General features: G+C 32.7%; 3 protein-coding genes across 3 annotated transcripts; 2 read left to right on the forward strand and 1 right to left on the reverse strand.

Annotated features, from left to right (window-relative positions):
- Positions 1–3556: 3556 nt before the first annotated feature.
- LOC122604557 (putative WEB family protein At1g65010, chloroplastic) lies at positions 3557–6285 on the forward strand. Its single transcript, XM_043777441.1, has 3 exons — positions 3557–3576; positions 3754–3907; positions 4284–6285. Exons 1-3 carry the CDS (start codon positions 3557–3559, stop codon positions 6105–6107), a joined length of 1998 nt encoding a protein of 665 aa, XP_043633376.1. The 3' UTR covers positions 6108–6285.
- Positions 6286–6296: 11 nt separating this feature from the next.
- LOC122603077 (lanC-like protein GCL1) lies at positions 6297–11676 on the reverse strand. The gene is made up of 5 exons (XM_043775689.1): positions 11446–11676; positions 10877–11070; positions 10218–10329; positions 7237–7707; positions 6297–6915 (listed from the first exon to the last, which is right to left on the reverse strand). Exons 1-5 carry the CDS (start codon positions 11581–11583, stop codon positions 6574–6576), a joined length of 1257 nt encoding a protein of 418 aa, XP_043631624.1. The 5' UTR covers positions 11584–11676; the 3' UTR covers positions 6297–6573.
- Positions 11677–16903: 5227 nt separating this feature from the next.
- LOC122603078 (14-3-3-like protein) lies at positions 16904–18901 on the forward strand. The gene is made up of 4 exons (XM_043775690.1): positions 16904–17484; positions 18252–18374; positions 18507–18623; positions 18709–18901. The coding sequence occupies exons 1-4, from the start codon at positions 16996–16998 to the stop codon at positions 18754–18756; spliced, it is 777 nt and encodes a 258-aa protein (XP_043631625.1). The 5' UTR covers positions 16904–16995; the 3' UTR covers positions 18757–18901.
- The last annotated feature ends 676 nt before the right edge of the window (positions 18902–19577 follow it).

Here is a 19577-nt window from a genome sequence, read left to right on the forward strand (position 1 = left end):
AGATAATGCCCTAACCCTTAAATTTAATTATATTTAAATCTGAAGTCAACAAGATAGGTACCCGCGCAATGTGACGGTAGTGACAGCAACAGGTGGTGGTGGTATGTGGTTATCAATCTAAAAGTAATTGATGTAAATGTTAATATAGTTATTATATGGTTATCGGATATATCTTGTGTATATAATTTTATTAAGAGTTGTTTATAGACATTAGGTGAAAATATTTAAATTAATGAATAAAGTAAAGATAGTTTGAATAAATATGGTTGAAATATTTTAAGGATATTTTAGGTAGATTTAGTGTGTGAGTAGAAAATGTGTTAAAACTTAAGGGTATTTTGGGTATTTCAAAAGTAGAAAGTTTAAAAGAAGAAAGAGGCAGTTTGTTTTATAATAAAGTATAGATATAAATGTAGATTGGAGCTTAATAAAAAAACAAGTGATCAGAGATTATTTTTTTTTCAATGCAATTTTAATATTTGTTATCTTTGAGTAATTTTTATGTTGTAGTATTTTATGTATTGGGGTTCAATTTTGTCTAATCTCAAATTGAGACTAGAAAAATTATTAACTTTTATCGATTTTATTAATTATGGACTATTAACATATAGAAGTTCTGCTTTATCTGTTAATAACTTATGATTTTCTTTTAGGAATAAAAGAATATATAACTTTCTTTGTAGTTCATGTAATGCACAAAATTCCAATGTGTTTGAGAGGGTATTAAATAGAGTTTTTAAAAATATTGAAATAATTACTTTAAATGCTTTATAATATAGTTTAAATATAGATTTTAAATAAAAAATAATATATTATTTGAGAATTTTATTATAAATTTTAAGAAAAAAATATTACCTATGTATTATGAAAACTTAATATTTTTATCCCGCGTATTACGCGGGAAAATAATCTACTTGATGACATTATAAGAACCATACGACCGGCCTAAATGGTTCGTCTCATATTAATTGTTTCAATCTGTTTCCCAACCATAAAAATTAAGACATTAACATTGTATTTTTAAGTTTTTTCAAGGGAAGAAAAAAAAAAAGAATACAAAAGATTTTAACATAATCTGTGTTCTTGAAATTTTTTTAAGGGAAAAAAGGAAATGAAAAGAAATGAATTGAACGGACTTTCTAGTTGATTTTGTTCTAACAAATTTTCTTCTCACATTTGGATGATTTGAAATGATGGAAACTATACCTTTTCTCTTCCATTATCTTCCATTCTTATTTTTTCATTTCTTTTAAAAATAAACTAGATAACACATTCTAAGCTACCTATTGCTATCTATACACAGAGTAACACGTTCGAGTCTCGGAATTGAGTGGGCCTAATTGGTTAGTTATAGTTTTTAACTGTTGTATGCTTCTGTTCGTTTTGTATTTTTTTTTATTTAGCTTATACTCTTAATCTCTCGCTAGTTTTTAAAATGATAGATACTATTCTATAAAACAAATGATACAATGTCTTAGATCTTTTAATAACTTAAATACACCCAAAATATGACAAATAATGCAATAAAATCAAATTAATTAATTTTCTAACATGAAAAGGTATAATTTCTTTTAATAGTCATATTTTAAAATTAACGACTTCTTCTGCATCACCTTTGGTCATCGGCGGTCGGCAAAGTCGGACACCATCACCCTTAGATCTGTCTTTAAGTAAAAGTTATATAATTTTTCACGCATTGTGCGAATACATTTCTAGTGATTAATCAATGGGCTTCTATTTGTGTATATTTTTTGGTAAATTCATCCTCAAGATACAACTTTTTATGTACAATGTACAATTATTTATTGCACAATTGAAAAAGTGTATATGGAAAATTAAAAAAAAAAAAAAAAAAAAGAAAAGATAGAAATCAAGACTTTATATGATAAAATGTCACTCTTTCCATTATAATTAAGTGATTGAGGACCAACTTTACATGTTGGAGGTCACGGGTTCAAGATATAAAAAATACATGTTAAAGAATTTCACAAATAAAGTTCTTCAGTAAAGCAAGTTGATTCTGCAGAGGAGGGCAAAGTTTTATCCCAACTATGTTTTGCGCGGTTAAAATAACGTCACCTGTTACGAGCAAATAACACACCTTTTAATAAAAAAAACATAATTCCTTTGAAAAATAAAAATGGAAGACTAAATTTTATAATACATTTTTATTTAAAAAATAATATTTTCAAAGCAAAACAAAAATGACAATATTAACACTAAATATTAAACATCATTTGATATTCAGTGTAAATATTAATAAAAAATTAGATAATAATAAAAGAAATACTCGTATATGGTTAGTAGATCGGTTAGATATTTTTAAATTATTGAGGAAAAGATCAAAACTCAAATCATGACATTTGGTGTTTTTTCTTTTTTATAATCAAAGTAATATTTCGGTAATAAGTTCAAGTCCGTATTGAACGAAAGATAAGGTTTTTCATTTGGGTTAGGAGGTTTTTCCTCATATACGGTGTTTTTACCCCTATAATATTAAGAATTTAAGATATGATCGGATGGTATTGCTTGTGGCATGAAATAATGTTAGACCTTTAACTCTCCATCAATGATCCAAATTAGCTACTAGGAAAAGTAAATTATACGGAGTAGTTAAAAATAGAAAATAGAAAAACAGAAAAGAAAATTGAAAAAAGCCCAAATGGATGACCGAGCCCAATTATGATGGTTGACTAAACTCACATTTTCCCAAGACAATGTTGGCCTGCCGTTGGACATGGTCACACGCGCATCGCATCCGGCAATAAATAACTCTTATTACGTTTTTTATATTTTAACTAATATTAATGTATCCAATAATAAGATTATCAAATACGGAGTATTAATCAAGCCTGTCACAATCACCCTTTCATCAAATACTTTAACAAATACCCATACAGATGAAAATGTCTTTAGGCAGAAGTTATATTTTGAGTTTTGACATAATTTAGAATCGTTTTACAACTATGAAGAGCCAATATGTGTATTATGTTAGACTTTTTCTCGTAGTAGACTTATAGCAAAAAGAGAGGAAAAAAAGTCCTATATAAATAAAAACGCAATGTCTTGTTAACCATAACGTTAACACTGTCATGCTTACAATACACCGAATTGTAGTCTTGAAAAACATATAACATAAAACCGGAGTTTACTGAGTTCAAATTTTGTCCAAACTTTTTTAACCATAGTGTTATATGATTTACTTTCCATAAATCACTAACAATAACTAAAATTTGCCATTTTTATCTCATCCTCATTTACAAACCATAAACATCAGATCAAAAAACAAAAAACGTTACATACAAATACAAGGAAACATAAGATTTTGTCAATTCAATTCCATTTGTCTCTATTTTAGTGATAGTAATTTTATTTTTTATCTCTAAAAATAATAGCAATAACTACTTTGTTTTATATGTCAACTTGCTTTTATACATAGTACCCGCCAACTCCGGACTACTTCAAACCCCCTTATTGGATTCAGTTTTCCACATTTTACAACCCCAAAAATTTCTCCAATTTTTTCTCACTTTCCAGAAATAGTTGAATTTTCACAATGTTACGTTCCAAATCCAGGTACTAATTTTCTCTTTTTTCAAATTTCTGTATCTATAGTTTTCGTTTCATTGTATATAAACACAAGACAAAGTCCAAAACCAATATCATACGTTACTTTTATTCTGTTACATTTTTTTTTTAATATAACCATTTACGGTTTTTGTTACAAATTGTGTTGTTATTGTTGTTATATAGATCTGGGTATTTGGAATTTGGACACAAGAAACATTCGTCATTTTTGATTCGAAGTATTTCTGGATCAAAGATTTGTAGAGGTGATGGTCTCACGTCACAAGTTGATAAAGAAGCCGTTGTTTCTGTTGATCGTAAATCTATTAGTTTATCAGAGGTATGTAATTTTTATTAATCTAATAATTTGTGTATATATAGAGGTATCATATAAGAACATTTATGTCGTTTTTGATTGTTTTTGTTTGATGATATATGGATCAGATAGGAAGCGAGATATACATTAGAAGCGTGACAATAAAATTTTTGCGATACTTTTGTAACGCTGATTTACAACTTTTGTGAACATGGACCAAAAAGTTGTGAAATCAGCGTTACAAAATTAGCGTAACAACCTTTATTGACACGATTCTAATATGTATTTAGCTTGTGTTTGGTGTTAGGGTATATGTATATATGTTTTTTGATTTAGTTAAGTTGATTGCATATATGATATGATAATGATGATGCTGATGATTTGTGTTTTTGTTGCATAGAATCGAATAGTGAAGGAGGCAATGATGCAAAAGCAAATGAGTAATTTAGAAGAGGAGTTGAAGAGCACAAAGCATAGATTAGATGAAGTTGAAAACGAAAGAAACCGAATGACTGCTGAGCTTAAAGAGGCTAAAGAGTTGGCTAATGCCGGATTGTCTGCTAAAAAGGCAGAAGAAGTGTTTTCCGAGCTCAAGGGTCTTAAAGATTCACTATTGAGTTCCAGAAAGGAGATAGAGTCTAGAGATAAGGAGATCAGTTCATTGAGTAGTCGGCTTGAATCTGCAAAAGTGTTTGAGGCTAAAGTAGCCGAAAAGGATGTGGATTTAGAGAAGTTGAAAAAGAAGATTCGAGAATTGGAAAATGAGGTTGAGAAAACGAAGCAATCGGAAGAACATATGTTGGATTCATTGATGCTTCAAACTAGACAAATTGAGCAAACGAAAATGGATTTGGAGGAATCAAAGCTTGAGGTTATGACATTGCAAGAGACGGTCGAGAACCTTCAAAGAGGTGGCAGAAACGGGCCAAGACAAGCAATGGTAGCTCAAAAGGGTAATGTTGATACATCACAGGAAACTAAAGCTCTAAAGGATGAAATCAAAATGTTAAAAACCGAGCTGAAGTTAGCTACGGAAGCAGAGGAGAAAGCCAAGAAAGCCATGGATGATTTAGCATCGGCTTTAAGAGAAGTAGCAACAGAATCCAGTACAGCTAATGAAAAGCTGAGGCAAGCAGAAGAGCAAGTGACACATTTGAAACAAGAAGTAGATAGATTAAAGGAAGATCTCGAGTTACAGACAGAAACATCTGAACGGTTAAGGGTGGAAGCCGAAGAATCAGTTCTAGCATGGACTTCAAAAGAAATGGGATTCATTAGTTGCATAAAGAAAGCTGATGAAGAAAACGCTTCATATAAACACGAAAACAATAAGTTAAGAGAAGCATTACTATCAGCTGAAACCACTGTAAGGATTAAAAGAGAAGAATCAGACAAATTGCGGGACATTCTCAAACAAGCTCTGAACGAATCAAACGTTGCTAAAGAAGCTTCAAACATAGCACGGGCTGAGAATTCAGAACTCAAAGATTTATTAGCTGAAAAGGAAGAATCTTTACATTTTCTAACAAAAGAAAACGAACGGTTAAGGATTAATGAAGTTGCAGCTCGTGAAAACGTCAAGGAGTTCAAAAGATTACTAGCTGCAAAAGAGCAAGCTAATAAACTATACGATGATAAAGACCAGACCGATGTTTTTAACTCCCCGGTTGCATCACTCTATGAAGAGCATATAGACGGAAGAATTACACCACAACAAGCATTTAGTTTTGATTTTGATGATTTAAAAGGCTTTAACAAAGAAGAAGAGTACTACCATGTGCTTGATGGAGAAGATGATAACGTTTCAGAAATCGTTGTTAATGATGACCCTGAAAAGGCAGAAGCACTCAAAGGGTCGATATTTGATACGACAGCGTCTCCAAAATCAGAACCGCATACACCAAAAGCAAACGCCCAGCACAGGAGAGCAGCAACGGGTTTTACTGAATCAAGTGGGTCGGGCCAGTCTGAAGAAGTGGAGAGTTTTGTGCATAGTAGTAGTTATAGTCATGAAGATGGTGATAATAAGGGCTATATGTATAGTCTGTACAGTAAAAAGAAATTGTTTCGTAAGATCGGAGAGCTTATCATTGGAAAAAATAACAGCAAAAAAGACGGGTTACCGGAGCATGGTGAAGAGCAGGTTAAAGATCAAGGTAAAGAACACATTAAAGAGCAAGGCAAAGATCAAAGTAAAGAGCAAGGGAAAGAGCAGGCAAATTGATTGTTACTGTAGTAAGTTTATATACACTGAGATTATAGATATATGATTATAAATTTTTGTCAGATGATTCATGCAGTTGGTTTGTAGTTAGTCTTTGTGACACATCATTGTGGCTGCCGGTCCTTTTTTGTTTGATTGTACTACTCGAGTCTGTTGGATTACTGATCCTAATTCGGCAGAATCAACCAATATCAAACCGTCAACTTCTTTTGAAAAGTAAGAACTTAAACCATATTCCAAGTTTGAAATGCAAGATCCCTATGATATGAACAAAGTATTCACAGATAGAACTGGAATAATACCGTAACTTCCAATCTTTGGGAACATACCCAAAAAGCAGCCAAAGCAAAAGGTGCTGCGATGACGTGGTCACCCTGCTTCAGGGATCCTTCTTGACTTATATGTATACATATACTACAAGTTACAACCAAACTTTGTTACATATAACGGACTCTTGCCTAGATGTCTAGATTTCAAATCCAGGAAATCTGGAGTTTTCTGGTCTGACCAAATCAGACCATAGACAGGCCACTCCAGTTAGACCATGAAATAGGGAAGAACCATGGTCAAGTCCATCCGAACTGGTGCTAGTTATAAGCTTTCTTGCATTGTTATACAAGAAACCACCAAATGCCTTGGCTCTGTCTGCATATATAGTCTCTCCTGTTAGTCGATATAGAGCAAGGAAAACATAAGCATTCCCAGCAGCACCATCTGCAAGCCCTGCTTTCTCTACTAGCCCGCTCTTCCATACCACTTCCCCTGCTTCAATTGCTGCATCTCGGAACTCCCGTTCATGTGGGAATACCTGGAAAAAATGAATGTTAATTAGGCCTTGATTAGAAGTGCCATCAAAGCCGAGTTAAAAGAGGAATCAGGTCAAAAGAGAAACATAAGTACTTGTTTAAATGCATACAACCATCTAATTTATATTATCGAAAAATTCATATTAGTATTGACATCAACACATTTTTGTGATCATATTTAACACAGCTAAAGTGGACCTAATAAAAAAAAATACTCGTTTTGAACCCATCCCACTTGACCTGTTCAAACCACCCATTTTGCCACCTCCAGTCTTGTATGTCATGCATACCGAGTTATTTACATTGCATTTAGATTTACAAACCTGAGACGCCTTGCAGAGGGTTATAGCCATGCCGCCTGCACCATGAGACCATTGGACCATAGTGTCTCTTGCATTCCCTTCACTTGATGGGTAATTACCGGTACGAGGGAACCTCATGCTCATCATGTATCTCAAAGTCTTCTTTACATCCTCTGCATCTTCTTCAGATAACGGGAAATGAAGCAATACATGTAATATACCTGCGAGTCCATGGGCTGCACCCCAGTACCTAGTCCCGTGCCATCTGTACATCAGAGGGCATACAGCATGGTTAGATGCGCCCGCCCTTCCTCCAGCTATTATTGCTGTGACAATAGGATTGAGGAGATCAGATGGAACGGTTTCTTGGCCCAAATGTTTGTTTATGAATAAAGCAGCCCACAAGAACCCGGCCCGTCCGTGAAGAAGATCGTATGACATTCCAAAGCCACCTTCCTCAGGTCCTGCAGGGAGGGCTTTCTCTTCTGCCAACTTACAATGGCCATCACAAAACACATAAGTTGTCTCATATGTACAATAACATGTATTACAATAAGAATGCATACCAAACGTGTCAAATACCTGAACTAGATGCAACAATTTCGACTCATCTACTTATGAATGAGTCCACTTGTTTTGTCATATATCAAGTTATCAACTGGTCAAATGGGTCGAATATATTTTAAAGTGGAGTTTAATGCCTAAATAACAGATTTGAATAGAAGTTCGCAAAAAACTTATCGATGCAACAGAATTGGATAGATAAACTAAACCATTTGACATGTTACCTATCGCGTTAATTAATTTTCCACCCAACTTAAGTAAACGCTTGAAATGAAACATTTCGCTGTACCACTTTCGCTATGAAAGGGAAAAAAACCTCAGTAAACATACTTAACATTCACCATCCATGATTTTTCCTACTTAATCCTCTACAAAAAGATTTTATATGTTACACAAGGTGTAAGAGTAACTATGACACTGAAAGTTATTTGCCTTAGTAATATGTTCAAATTTATTTATGTGTTATCTAACTTATGATTTAAATTTTAGATCAGAGTGTACATGAATCCTATCACAAAAACACGTTAGAATGAAACGAGAGTAAGTACCCGCGCGTTGCGGCGGTGAGATGGTGGGGGTGATAGTTAGGTCAAAGAGTGTGATAGTCAAATGCCTACGGCCTCCGCCCCCGGATTTAAAAATTCATCGAAAGTATATCGAATGACATCTCTAATGAAAGAGCATGAAATTTTAAGAACACCCATACAATTTTTATAATTTATCGACGTATGATTTTTGACATAAAAGATTTTGAATGAATTGGAGGAATAAATGATTTATGGAGGAGAGAGAAAAAAGATGATTGGTTGAGATTTGAACAGAGAGAAAGGGTATTATGGTTATTTTAGATAAATATAGAATAGATGAGAGGAGTATTTTGGGGATGTATTTAAAATTAATATTGAAAATTTTAACTCAATGTTGAAAATATGGAAGGAATCTATTTTATAATATAGTATAAATATAGATATAACTTGGTCCACATATCATACATCAATAGATTTGAATAGATTTGAACCATCCTCGAGTTTTGGTTCTTGTGAAGTTGTGGTACATGAGTTGGGGTTCAACTCAGTTGTAAAAATGTCTGAATTATGTGGTTGCCTTATATAAAAAATACTGTAAATAATTTAACGTTGAGTAGTTGCGTTTGTGACCATACCAATAATCTTAAATATCTAGAAATGACCATGTACCAAATCATTTAATTATTACTCAATAAAGGGCCTATAATGATCGCGGATAAGGAAAATCTCGTAGTGTTTTTTTATAACATTGTTACATACACAATTTTAGTCAAGCTGGTAGTAAGACAAAGTTGTGGACCACAATAAAAGATCATGAAACATAATATCTCCTCTTTCCAATTGAAGTTACGTGTTGTAATGTCTTCATCCATTAATTGAGCACCAATATGCACCATACAATTTAGACATGTGTGTATTTTAATATGGACCCGCGGTTAAATTTTACCACTTCGTGATCGACATCAAATAATGGTTGGCATGACTTGTCTCACTTTGTGACTTGTTTTATTTATGGGGTTAAAATGATTCATGAGTGTGTAAAATAATTATAGGATCGAAAATATTAATAGTTTGGTGAAATGAATGGTTCTCACTAAAAAAAAAAGCGTTTTAAACATTAGTGGTTGTGATTAAAAGTTATAAAGTGTTTGAGATGAGGGGTTGTGATGGATTAAAAATTAGATAGTAAGTAAGTAACTGCCCAGTGCCACCTTCTGCGGGTTTTGAGCCCCAATACTTCAACGGTGTATGGGGAGGTTAAGATGTAGGCAGACCTTACCTCTACCTAAGTAGAGAGGCTGCTTCCAGTTTCAACCTAAATGGTAGAAAAGACCCTCCAACCTTTGCATGGGATGATGATCGAACCCATGACCTCTATCTCCAGAGGCAAGGGTGTTTACCACTGATCTAACCATACTGCTTATGGATATTATACAAATTTAAAAATTGGATATTGTACATTTAAAAACTTTATAAATTTAATGAGCTACAAAAGAAGTGTATATAAAGGTGTATGTATGCATAGGTATAATTAGACACGCATAAATATATAGCTTTGACTTTCCATAAGTTGTGGGATATATATGAAGACAAATAATGATAAATCCTGCTAAATATAAGTTTTCAAATAGTGACAATTTGGCATGGAAATAAGTTTTTGTTGTTGGGATATGCAAGTCACTCTAGCAATGTATATCATGTAAATCAAGTATATTCTTCACAATACAAGTAAGTTAGTGTTTTACTTATGTATATACTTGCAGAAAAAGAGAAGATATATAGTCATTTTAAGACCCTTTGCCGCAAATTATTTCTGACTTAGCACAACAAGAATCAGGTAAAACATGAAACACGGAAAATACAACACCTAAAACATAATTTGGATGACATCGTGGAAGAAAAAAAATATACCTCCAAAAATCCGGAAAGATAGAAATTGCGCTTGTGATGATCTCCACAACGCTCTGCTATAACCATACCTAAGGCATATATCCCTCCTCTCCCAGACAAAAATGTCATATACCTGTTTTTATCAATATTTGCAAACACTTCAAAAGAGTACTTACTTAACTTCTCGGATTAATACTGTGTTCAACCCTCCCATTTTGACCATTTTGTGACAATAAAAAGTGTAAGTATCTTCTTAATAATCTTCTTAGTACCACAAAATCATGACAAGTATTCTACAACTTTATCTTACTGTTATGGTAGTTAATTAGAAACAAATTTTTAAGTTGATATTTCATCACTTTAAATTGCACTACTCCGGATTGGTAGCAACTCTGTAGTTTGTCTAATAATTTGTAAAAACGGTTCAATGTTACCAACTTAAAACACCAATTACCATACTTGAGTAGTTGAGTGACTATATTATCTAATTCTTCTTCATAGTTTACTTGGATTTTATAGGATTGTGATATTAAATAATCAAAGTCAGGGAAACACGAAAAATTTAATCAATGACGAATTTAAATAACATGTACCAAAGTGGAATGCTATTTTTTCCAACACGAAAAATACTTCTATACACATATGTCAAAAAGGGATCATCACATTAAGATGGTCAATACCTTGTAGACGTCTTAGCGGCGGCAGCAGCACAAGCATCAACAATATCCGCACACAACTTCAAATCGCGGTCACTACCATTAACCTCATAGAACCGTAGGCAGGTGAATGCTGTCCCCAACAAACCGGTATAAACCGTTGGGTCTATAATTTCACCACCTCCGGCACAAACTTCTGTCCATGTAGCCTCAACTACCTAGTATATCATCAAAAACAAAATCACTACTACTTATTGCTAACAAGGCCAACATATAAACAAATGGATTTTTTAAGGCATGTGCAATGTCACAAAATAGGCCCAATAACATGAACCACCACTTTAAAATATAGAGAGAAGTATAATAAAAATTGTTATATAAGCATAATATATACAATTCTAGCTACTTAAAGGTTCATTTAATGACATTTTTTCTACTTAGTCATAAAAAACATTTTATTAAAAAACATATGGTTAACGGGGACATGGGGTAATCAAGCCTAAAAAATAATGTCTGTTAAAAGTTACAAGACTGAATAGAAAAAACATTATCCATTTACATGATTAGAAATTAATATATATATATATATATACCTGGTCTTTGAGAGCAATAGCAGCTTCAAGAAAAATCTCAGGTGAAAGAGAGAAAGCATTAATACTCAAATGGTTATCATCATCATGACTACTAGTATTGTTATCACTAGAAGGAAATTTCACCACGGATGATGACATTTTCACCGTGAAATAATACTTTTTTAAATAGAAAAAAAGTATAGTCTTACTTAACTAGTAAGTATATTATAGAACTTTGTAAATTGGTTATCAAAATATCAAATGAAGTTTTGAGTATATATAGAAAGAGAGTGAACCGGTGGAAGAAGATTATTGATGGGTAGGCCAGCAGAAAAACAAGATACACGTGCTTTGTTAGCTAAGTCACACGGTGTACTGTTTGGAACTAACGTTAACAGATATCTATATGAAATATATCTATACCAATACGAAGTTACAAATATATATCATGCTTTACTTGTGTGCTACTATTATTTATACTATTTTTTATTCTGTATGTTTTTGGAAGTTAGTTAGCAACTTAGCATGAAAAATACGCGGTGTGTATTAAATTATGATTTTTGATTCCAGATAGACATAGATTATCCATTGCCTACCTTGTGATTAGAATTTTCAAAAAAAAGTTGAAATGAAGATAATATAATATATCAATCTATTAGGGAATTATTATTGTTTCTATATATGATTTTAATCAGCATATTATAAAGCAAAATTATTTAATTAATGGAGTAAAGCTGAATCCTAGACATATCGAGCATTTAGTCACACAAGTCAAAACTTGTAAGACCATGAACCACAAATCGATCACCACAGATAGACAACGTCTAGATATAGATTCACATAACCAATGAGAATTGTATGTAACGAACAATGAACCGGCCAGGAAGTCAATGAAATGATTAAAGATTCTCCCATTAGGACGGGGAGCACCTCGCCACCTCTCCTCTTCCTACTCTGATTTTTCTTCTTCTCCCCTCCTCTTCCCTAATGCTAGAAATGCCACATCACTCTTCTCTTCCCCAACTTTTTCTATTTAATTTATTTTTTACTTATTTTATTTCAAATAATAACTAAAACTTTTTATTTAGTAAATTAAAAATACAACTAGGATACATAAACACTGCAAAATTAAAAACTTTATAAAAAAAATTAAAAATTACATAGTTTTTAAATACTACAAAATTGAAACAATATTAAAGTATATTAGAAGAAACAAAAATATAATAATGTATTAAAAAAACATTTTAACCCGTTCTCATAAAAAGTTAAAAGTCTAGGAGATAAAGTGTAAAAATAAAATTATTTGTGTCTATTGTGCGTGCTTGTCTTCTCCAATCAACCAGATTATATATATAGATAATATATATATATGATGGATATTTCATATAAAAAAAGGAAAAATAAGAAAGCAATGATTAGTAACGGTAAAAACTAGCGCCACAAGAACCGGCACAGCCATCCCCATTTCCCTCCCCACCCCACCGGTACCGGGGGGTCGGCGCGGTGTGCCAACCGGTACCCATTCCGTCCCCTGGCGCTCCGTCCGGCCTTAGAAACATAAAAAATGATATGATTGAGAAACCTTACAAAACCAAGCGAAGCCAAACAAGTCGGTATCGAAGATTTAATAGAGTCTTGAATGGGCCTAAGAAAAAAAGGTTTAGGCTCTAACAGATTCAAATATAATATTTTATTGTAAGTAAAGATTAATGTTATAACAACTAATGTAAAACTTAACAAAATAATAGTATTAAAAATACATATCATAATATATAATCGATGACGTGTAAAACTCTCATAACGTTTTTTATATATAGCAAATTGGTTGAACAACTTTTCAAAATTTATAATATATATAGCAAATCGTGTTATTGTGTTCAACCGGTTCGAAACAACGTGATTAACACAAATATCAAACATGAAAATAACTCATTTTACCCTTGTTTTTGATGGTTTTAAGCGTGACAATTATATGTATCCCATAATGATTGTACACCAAACCGAGATTAGGTTTAGAAGAGGGGATGACAGGTGTTTTTGGTTGTTTGTTGGCGATTCCCCGAAGATAGAGTTTTGATCTCTTTACGCCAATCAATTATGGTTTGATTGTTAGCCGATTGAGATCGTGCTATTGTGTTTTAGATCAGTTCGACCGTGTTTAGCATGCTCATGGAAGGATATTATCATATCCCGATATCCAAGGATGCTTTTGCCTAATCATCGTAGACTGTGGAAGCTTCTAGATGGAGAGTCATCGTCCCGCAGCACGTTATTGATATGTGAGTATATTATTGTAGGTTGCTGGAGCATCTCTTATGGAGAAAAGAGGACTTCTAGATCTGTGTATGTGTTTTCTGGAGAGAAGGAGAATGAGAATTCAGGCTTAGACTCATCCATACATATAGGGATGGAAATCTTGGAGAATAAGTTTAGGGTTTTAGATAATATTCTTAATAATATGCCAGATCTGGTATTTAGGACGAGATAAGAGCAAATCTCTTTAATTTAGGAGGAAGAGATTGAGATAATCTCTTCCATATTTAGATAAGGCTTACAGCGGATACCTTCGTCACGCAGGGCCGGCTCTGTCACGAAGGTCGTGTTCCATCACGAAGGGTGACATACACCAACACATAAGACACCGTCAACTTAACAACTACAATATGTTGAAACCACCAAATCAAACCCAGCCACATAGGCCTTAAAGTATATGACTGATATAATTTTGGCGTTGATACTAGCCTTTAGACTTTAGCTCAAATGCTAGACATGTAAGCTATTATGTTTCAATACCCTTGGGAGACATATTTGGGAAGTACTCACTCTGCAACTCAGCAAGTATTGTTTTGTAGGACTATAGGAGTGGTGCACAAGGGGTTTTCCAGTGAACAGTCGGTTTTCTCATGCCTTTTTAATGTTAACTATGCTTGGTGACAAGTCAATCATATTTACACAATGAATAAATATGTTGTTGAGTCCAATCTATTGACCTAAAAAGATATTGCTAGCTAGGATGGAAACTACGTTCGTTGTGAACTTCAAAAGGTCGTAACCTCAAGAACAAAATAGGTTTAGGGATCGGATCTTAAGAAATTATGCTACAAGTCAAAATGAACTAACTGAGGGAGACATGATCTTTATGAATCACAAATTTTGAAGTCAAGTGGCTTATGTAACTTTGGCTAGTATTGACAACGATGCAAGCCCAACAACAACGAGATGTAGGGATGATTTCAACAAGATCGAGGACCTATGTTGAACTATATTAAGGCATGTGACATGTTGGAAAACAAGGATTGCTTAGATTTTAATAGCCTTATAAATATAAATTTTCTATCATAAATAAAGTTTTAGTTTTTATTAGGTGGAGATAAGTAATCATTAGAAGTTGATTAAGCGTAGGTTTATTTTAATTTTTCTTTGTCGGATGTTAAGCATAGATCTACGATTGATTAACCTTTGAGCAATGATAAAGAAATTCTCTTAACCGAAAATATAATTTGATGTGTAATGTAGATATATAATTTAACTTTAAAGGGTTTAAATACAATATGATATATATATATATATATATATATATATATTTTTTTTTAACAGCTAAATTTTATTAAATCATATATTCGGCAAGATGATATTAAGCTATACTTTATCACCTCAAATAAAGTCCGTATACCAATTGAGGTATGTGCACAACTAAATGACTTGTTAACATTTAACTAACAATTAAGATAAATTGAAAATACCTAAATAAGTTAAATCTTCATGTAAAAAGAAAGAGAGGTATAGTACATACTTCTTGATCTATATAATTATAATGATCAAAGGATTCGAAGAACACAACATGCACCATCTAAGAAATGAAGAGATGTTTATTTTGCAATTCAAAAGTTTTGTGCTATCTACAACCAAATAAAAGATGAGAAGCGATCAGGCATGAACGACATCTGACATCGACATCATGAATCATATATTAGAGCTACATGAAGCTTAAACATGACAAGTGTATAAGGGGCTTGACATCTTTAGGTTGGTGAAAGCCAAATCAAAATGGAAGAATCTTAATGTTGACATCTTGACACAAAGGAACCATTAAAAAGATGCGAACGAAAATTTTTTTGATTGCATAACGCTGGATTTTAACGAAGATATACAAGATGGTGATTTAGACCTTTTCCAGACCGATCAAAATGCACTTACATGTCCACCAAATAAGGTATAAGACCAATGAAAAGCTAACACATTATAAATACAGATTTACAAGGTCCGTTTTCATTAAATGAACCAATTGAGGGCGTAAAAAAACAACTTGTATATCGATTGTGTGATATAGAATTTTAAAAATTCGACACAAAAAGCATGAATTACGGTGTAGTGTAGTGACTTCGCATTCATGAAAAAGGATACAATCACGTTGTGGTGAACATTTACACAAACACCATTATTAATAAAAATAAAGAAAAGAAAAAACCCCTTTTATCACAAAAATCACATCACTCTCTTCACATAACTAAAAGGGAGAACATCATATATCCCCTATTTAAAAATCAAAATCACATATTTACCCACTTAAACAACATATTATCATATATACCCAATTTAAACCTTAAAACTATCAAATTTATTCATTTTATTAATAAACTCATTAAATTGATATTCAATATTAAAATCTATCATGATAAGCATAAGGCATATAGTCTAACGATAGCTACTGGACTAACTATATATATGATTATATAATCACAAGAAACATTTTTCCTTCTTCATTGTAATATATATACCCCATCGATCATTCGATCATCCTTAATTCATATAATAATAACATAAAATTATCATTTTTATAGGGTTATTTCAACTTTAAATATGTACGATATAACTATAATTATAAATACTGTATATATATATATATATATATATATATTAAAGGACAATGAAAATTTAATAATTATAAAGTTTTAATATGACAATGCTAAACAGATCATGCACCTCATTAGTGTATATGACTTAATAGTCTACTAGGTTTCATGTATAACATTCATTACAAAAGAAAAAGATTGCACTAAATCTTCAGTATTCGACAACAATAAATTCATAGCTATAATAAAATTACGTTTATTATTTAGAAACATAAATGAGTAGATTAATATGACAAATTAATTGTAAGAAAAAGAAAAAACAATCGGCAGAGCTCACTGTAATGGTCAAAAGCCTTTTGCTATTTTTAGGCCAATGTAAAATTATCTTATAAAATGCAATATATGTTATTTATTGGAGGGAAAAAATATTTAAATACATAAAAATTGATTTTATTGAATTTAATTAAAAAAATGGGTAAATGTGAGAACATTAATGAGTTGATTAATAAAAATGGATAAAATTGATAGTTTTAAAATTTAGCTTGGATATATATGATATTATATTGTTTAAGTAGGTAAATAAGTGATTTTGATGTTTAGAAAAGGTGATATATGATGTTCTTCAAACTCAAAAATCATTTTCAATAACAACCCCCACAATTCTCTCTCTCACACACAATTCTCTTTCACACAAATTCTCTCTCAGTCTGAGTCATCAATGGCGGCAGCATCCTCAGCTCGTGAAGACAATGTCTACATGGCAAAGCTAGCCGAACAAGCCGAACGTTACGAAGAAATGGTGGAATTCATGGAAAAAGTCGTCTCCTCCGTCACACCATCAGAAGAACTCACAATCGAAGAACGCAACCTCCTTTCCGTCGCCTACAAAAACGTCATCGGCGCTCGTCGTGCGTCGTGGCGAATCATCTCGTCAATTGAACAAAAAGAAGAGAGCAGAGGTAACGATGGACACGTGTCAACCATCCGTGAGTATAGATCTAAGATTGAGACTGAACTGTCTTCTATTTGTGATGGAATCCTGAAGCTTCTAGATTCTAAACTGATTGGATCTGCTGGTAGCGGTGATTCAAAAGTGTTTTATTTGAAAATGAAAGGTGATTATTTTAGGTATTTGGCTGAGTTTAAAACTGGATCTGAAAGAAAAGAAGCTGCTGAAAACACTCTTTCTGCTTACAAATCTGCTCAGGTTCTTCCATCTCTCTCTCTCTCTCTCTCTAAATATATAATGTTATTTATAATTTTGTATATTTAATTGAAGTTAATTTATGTGTTATGATTATGTGGTTGATTTGTTGATATTTTGGTTAGTGTGGGATTTAATAATTAGGGAGAAATATATAATGAATATGTATATGGCTTTCCCTAACCCTAAGCTAGAGAGGTTTCTTCCAGAGGGACAACCATCATTTTGTACGGATGAGGATCGAATCGTTGACCTACTACCCTACCTGTTTTACCGTTTGATGCGACAAACTTAAATAGGAAATTTTTGATGTAGTACTCTTTTAGTTTTAGTTATTTAACGAAACAAGTTACATCAAATAGTGAGTTTGTTAATGTCAAAAGGTATGGTTTGATATTTTCGTATGTCGAAAGGTAAGTTTCATGGTTTGATACAAACGTTAGGAGCTCGTGTATAATTGGCAACATTTCTATATTTTTGTCTGTAACTGTACGTTCACTAGTTTGTGAATTTTGGTATAATTTATGTGTGTTGCTAACGCACCAGCTGAGTGATGTTAAGTGTCTGCGGCATTTTTATTTTATGACAATCTGTGACCTTCTACATGTTTTATTTGTTGAGTGTGTTTGCATAATCTGGACATATTTAATTTGAGGAATGCCATTGACTACAAAATCTAGAAGTTTTTGTATGGGTTTAATATGTTTTACAAAGGAGTTAGGAAGTGATTTTTGTGTAAAAGTGAGTGTCTTATGGAGTTGTGGATGCAGGATATTGCAAATGGAGAATTGGCTCCCACTCATCCTATCCGTCTTGGACTGGCACTCAACTTCTCGGTGTTTTATTATGAGATCTTGAACTCCCCTGATCGTGCTTGTAATCTTGCAAAGCAGGTGGGGAATGAGTCATATGGCTAATTTCTTTTCTTCTTTAGATTCTCTTGAGATCAACAGATTATGAATTCTGTTCACTTCTACTGAGGACGTGATTTTAGCTGATGGTTTTTTGTGTTTGTAATTTGTTAGGCGTTTGATGAAGCAATTGCAGAATTGGATACCTTAGGAGAGGATTCGTACAAGGACAGCACCCTGATAATGCAGCTTCTTCGTGACAACCTCACCTTGTGGACTTCAGACATGCAGGTGATTTTTTTTTTACTTCCATCTTTATGGGATCTTTACTGTTTTCATTGTACTAACTTTCAAATTTGATGTTGGTTTCGTGCAGGACGATAGCGCAGAGGAAATCAAAGAAGCACCCAAGGCCGACGAGTGACAAATTTCCCCTGGTCAAGACCTTCTTATGCTTTGTAATTGTTTGCTTCTCGATTGAAAATGCTACTTGTTGCGAGTATCTACTCTTTAGTTGTAGGAATTTCATGATTTTCTCTCTTTTAAGTATTATGCCGTAATTTGACTTCCATCGTTGCAACAGTTTCTAGGCTGTGTTTTTTTAAGTTTAATTATCCGTGGTTAATACTTAATAGGTATCTCTGATTCACTCTTATTTGTTAATTTCACATTATCAATCCCTTATATTTAGTTAATACTTATTTGTACTATTTTTAGATCTGAAGTTTGAGGCTGATACTTTTTTCCCGTACATTGTCAGAATTTTGGTCTTGCTTGCTATAGTAACTATGGTGAAAGATGATGTTTTCAAAATTTTATTTCCTTATTCTTGTTTCTATCTGTACTTGAATCCATCTCCCTTTTTCTGCACTATACTATATTATTAGTACAGCCTGTAAAGGATTAAAGGGCGGTGCACTATTTTTTGACTGCTTTTCAGTAAGCTATGAACTTATTCTTTTTTATCCCTTTTTCTTACTTTACAGTTGGATATGTTTAGGTAGTGATTAAAGAGATAATATTGATAACTGATAAGTGTTCCACTATGGTTATTCCTTTCCATGCTCTTTCAAGATGTTTTGTGATATTTTGCTGTATTCATGATATAGCTTTTTGACCAAATCTTTTTGATAATGAATAGCAAATGTGTTTAGTTGTCATTTTGCGCTAGTTATGATTAGTATGAACTTTGAGTAGTGTTATGGCAAATAAAGATGAGAATATGTTACTTGCTGGTGGTATGGA

The sequence above is a fragment of the Erigeron canadensis genome, chromosome 6 (genome assembly GCF_010389155.1).
Source record: "Erigeron canadensis isolate Cc75 chromosome 6, C_canadensis_v1, whole genome shotgun sequence".
Classification (NCBI taxonomy): Eukaryota; Viridiplantae; Streptophyta; class Magnoliopsida; order Asterales; family Asteraceae; genus Erigeron; species Erigeron canadensis.

Coding starts and splice junctions, on each gene's coding strand:
- LOC122603077 (XM_043775689.1), bottom strand. CDS start 11,583: ATGTCATCATCCGTGGTGAAATTTCCTTCTAGTGATAACAATACTAGT. Junction 7,708..10,217: donor ATCTTTCCGGATTTTTGGAG/GTATATTTTTTT, acceptor GGCCATTGTAAG/TTGGCAGAAGAGAAAGCCCT. Junction 6,916..7,236: donor CCCTCTGCAAGGCGTCTCAG/GTTTGTAAATCT, acceptor CATTTTTTCCAG/GTATTCCCACATGAACGGGA.
- LOC122604557 (XM_043777441.1), top strand. CDS start 3,557: ATGTTACGTTCCAAATCCAG. Junction 3,577..3,753: donor ATGTTACGTTCCAAATCCAG/GTACTAATTTTC, acceptor GTTGTTATATAG/ATCTGGGTATTTGGAATTTG. Junction 3,908..4,283: donor AATCTATTAGTTTATCAGAG/GTATGTAATTTT, acceptor TTTGTTGCATAG/AATCGAATAGTGAAGGAGGC.
- LOC122603078 (XM_043775690.1), top strand. CDS start 16,996: ATGGCGGCAGCATCCTCAGCTCGTGAAGACAATGTCTACATGGCAAAG. Junction 17,485..18,251: donor CTGCTTACAAATCTGCTCAG/GTTCTTCCATCT, acceptor TTGTGGATGCAG/GATATTGCAAATGGAGAATT. Junction 18,624..18,708: donor TGTGGACTTCAGACATGCAG/GTGATTTTTTTT, acceptor GGTTTCGTGCAG/GACGATAGCGCAGAGGAAAT.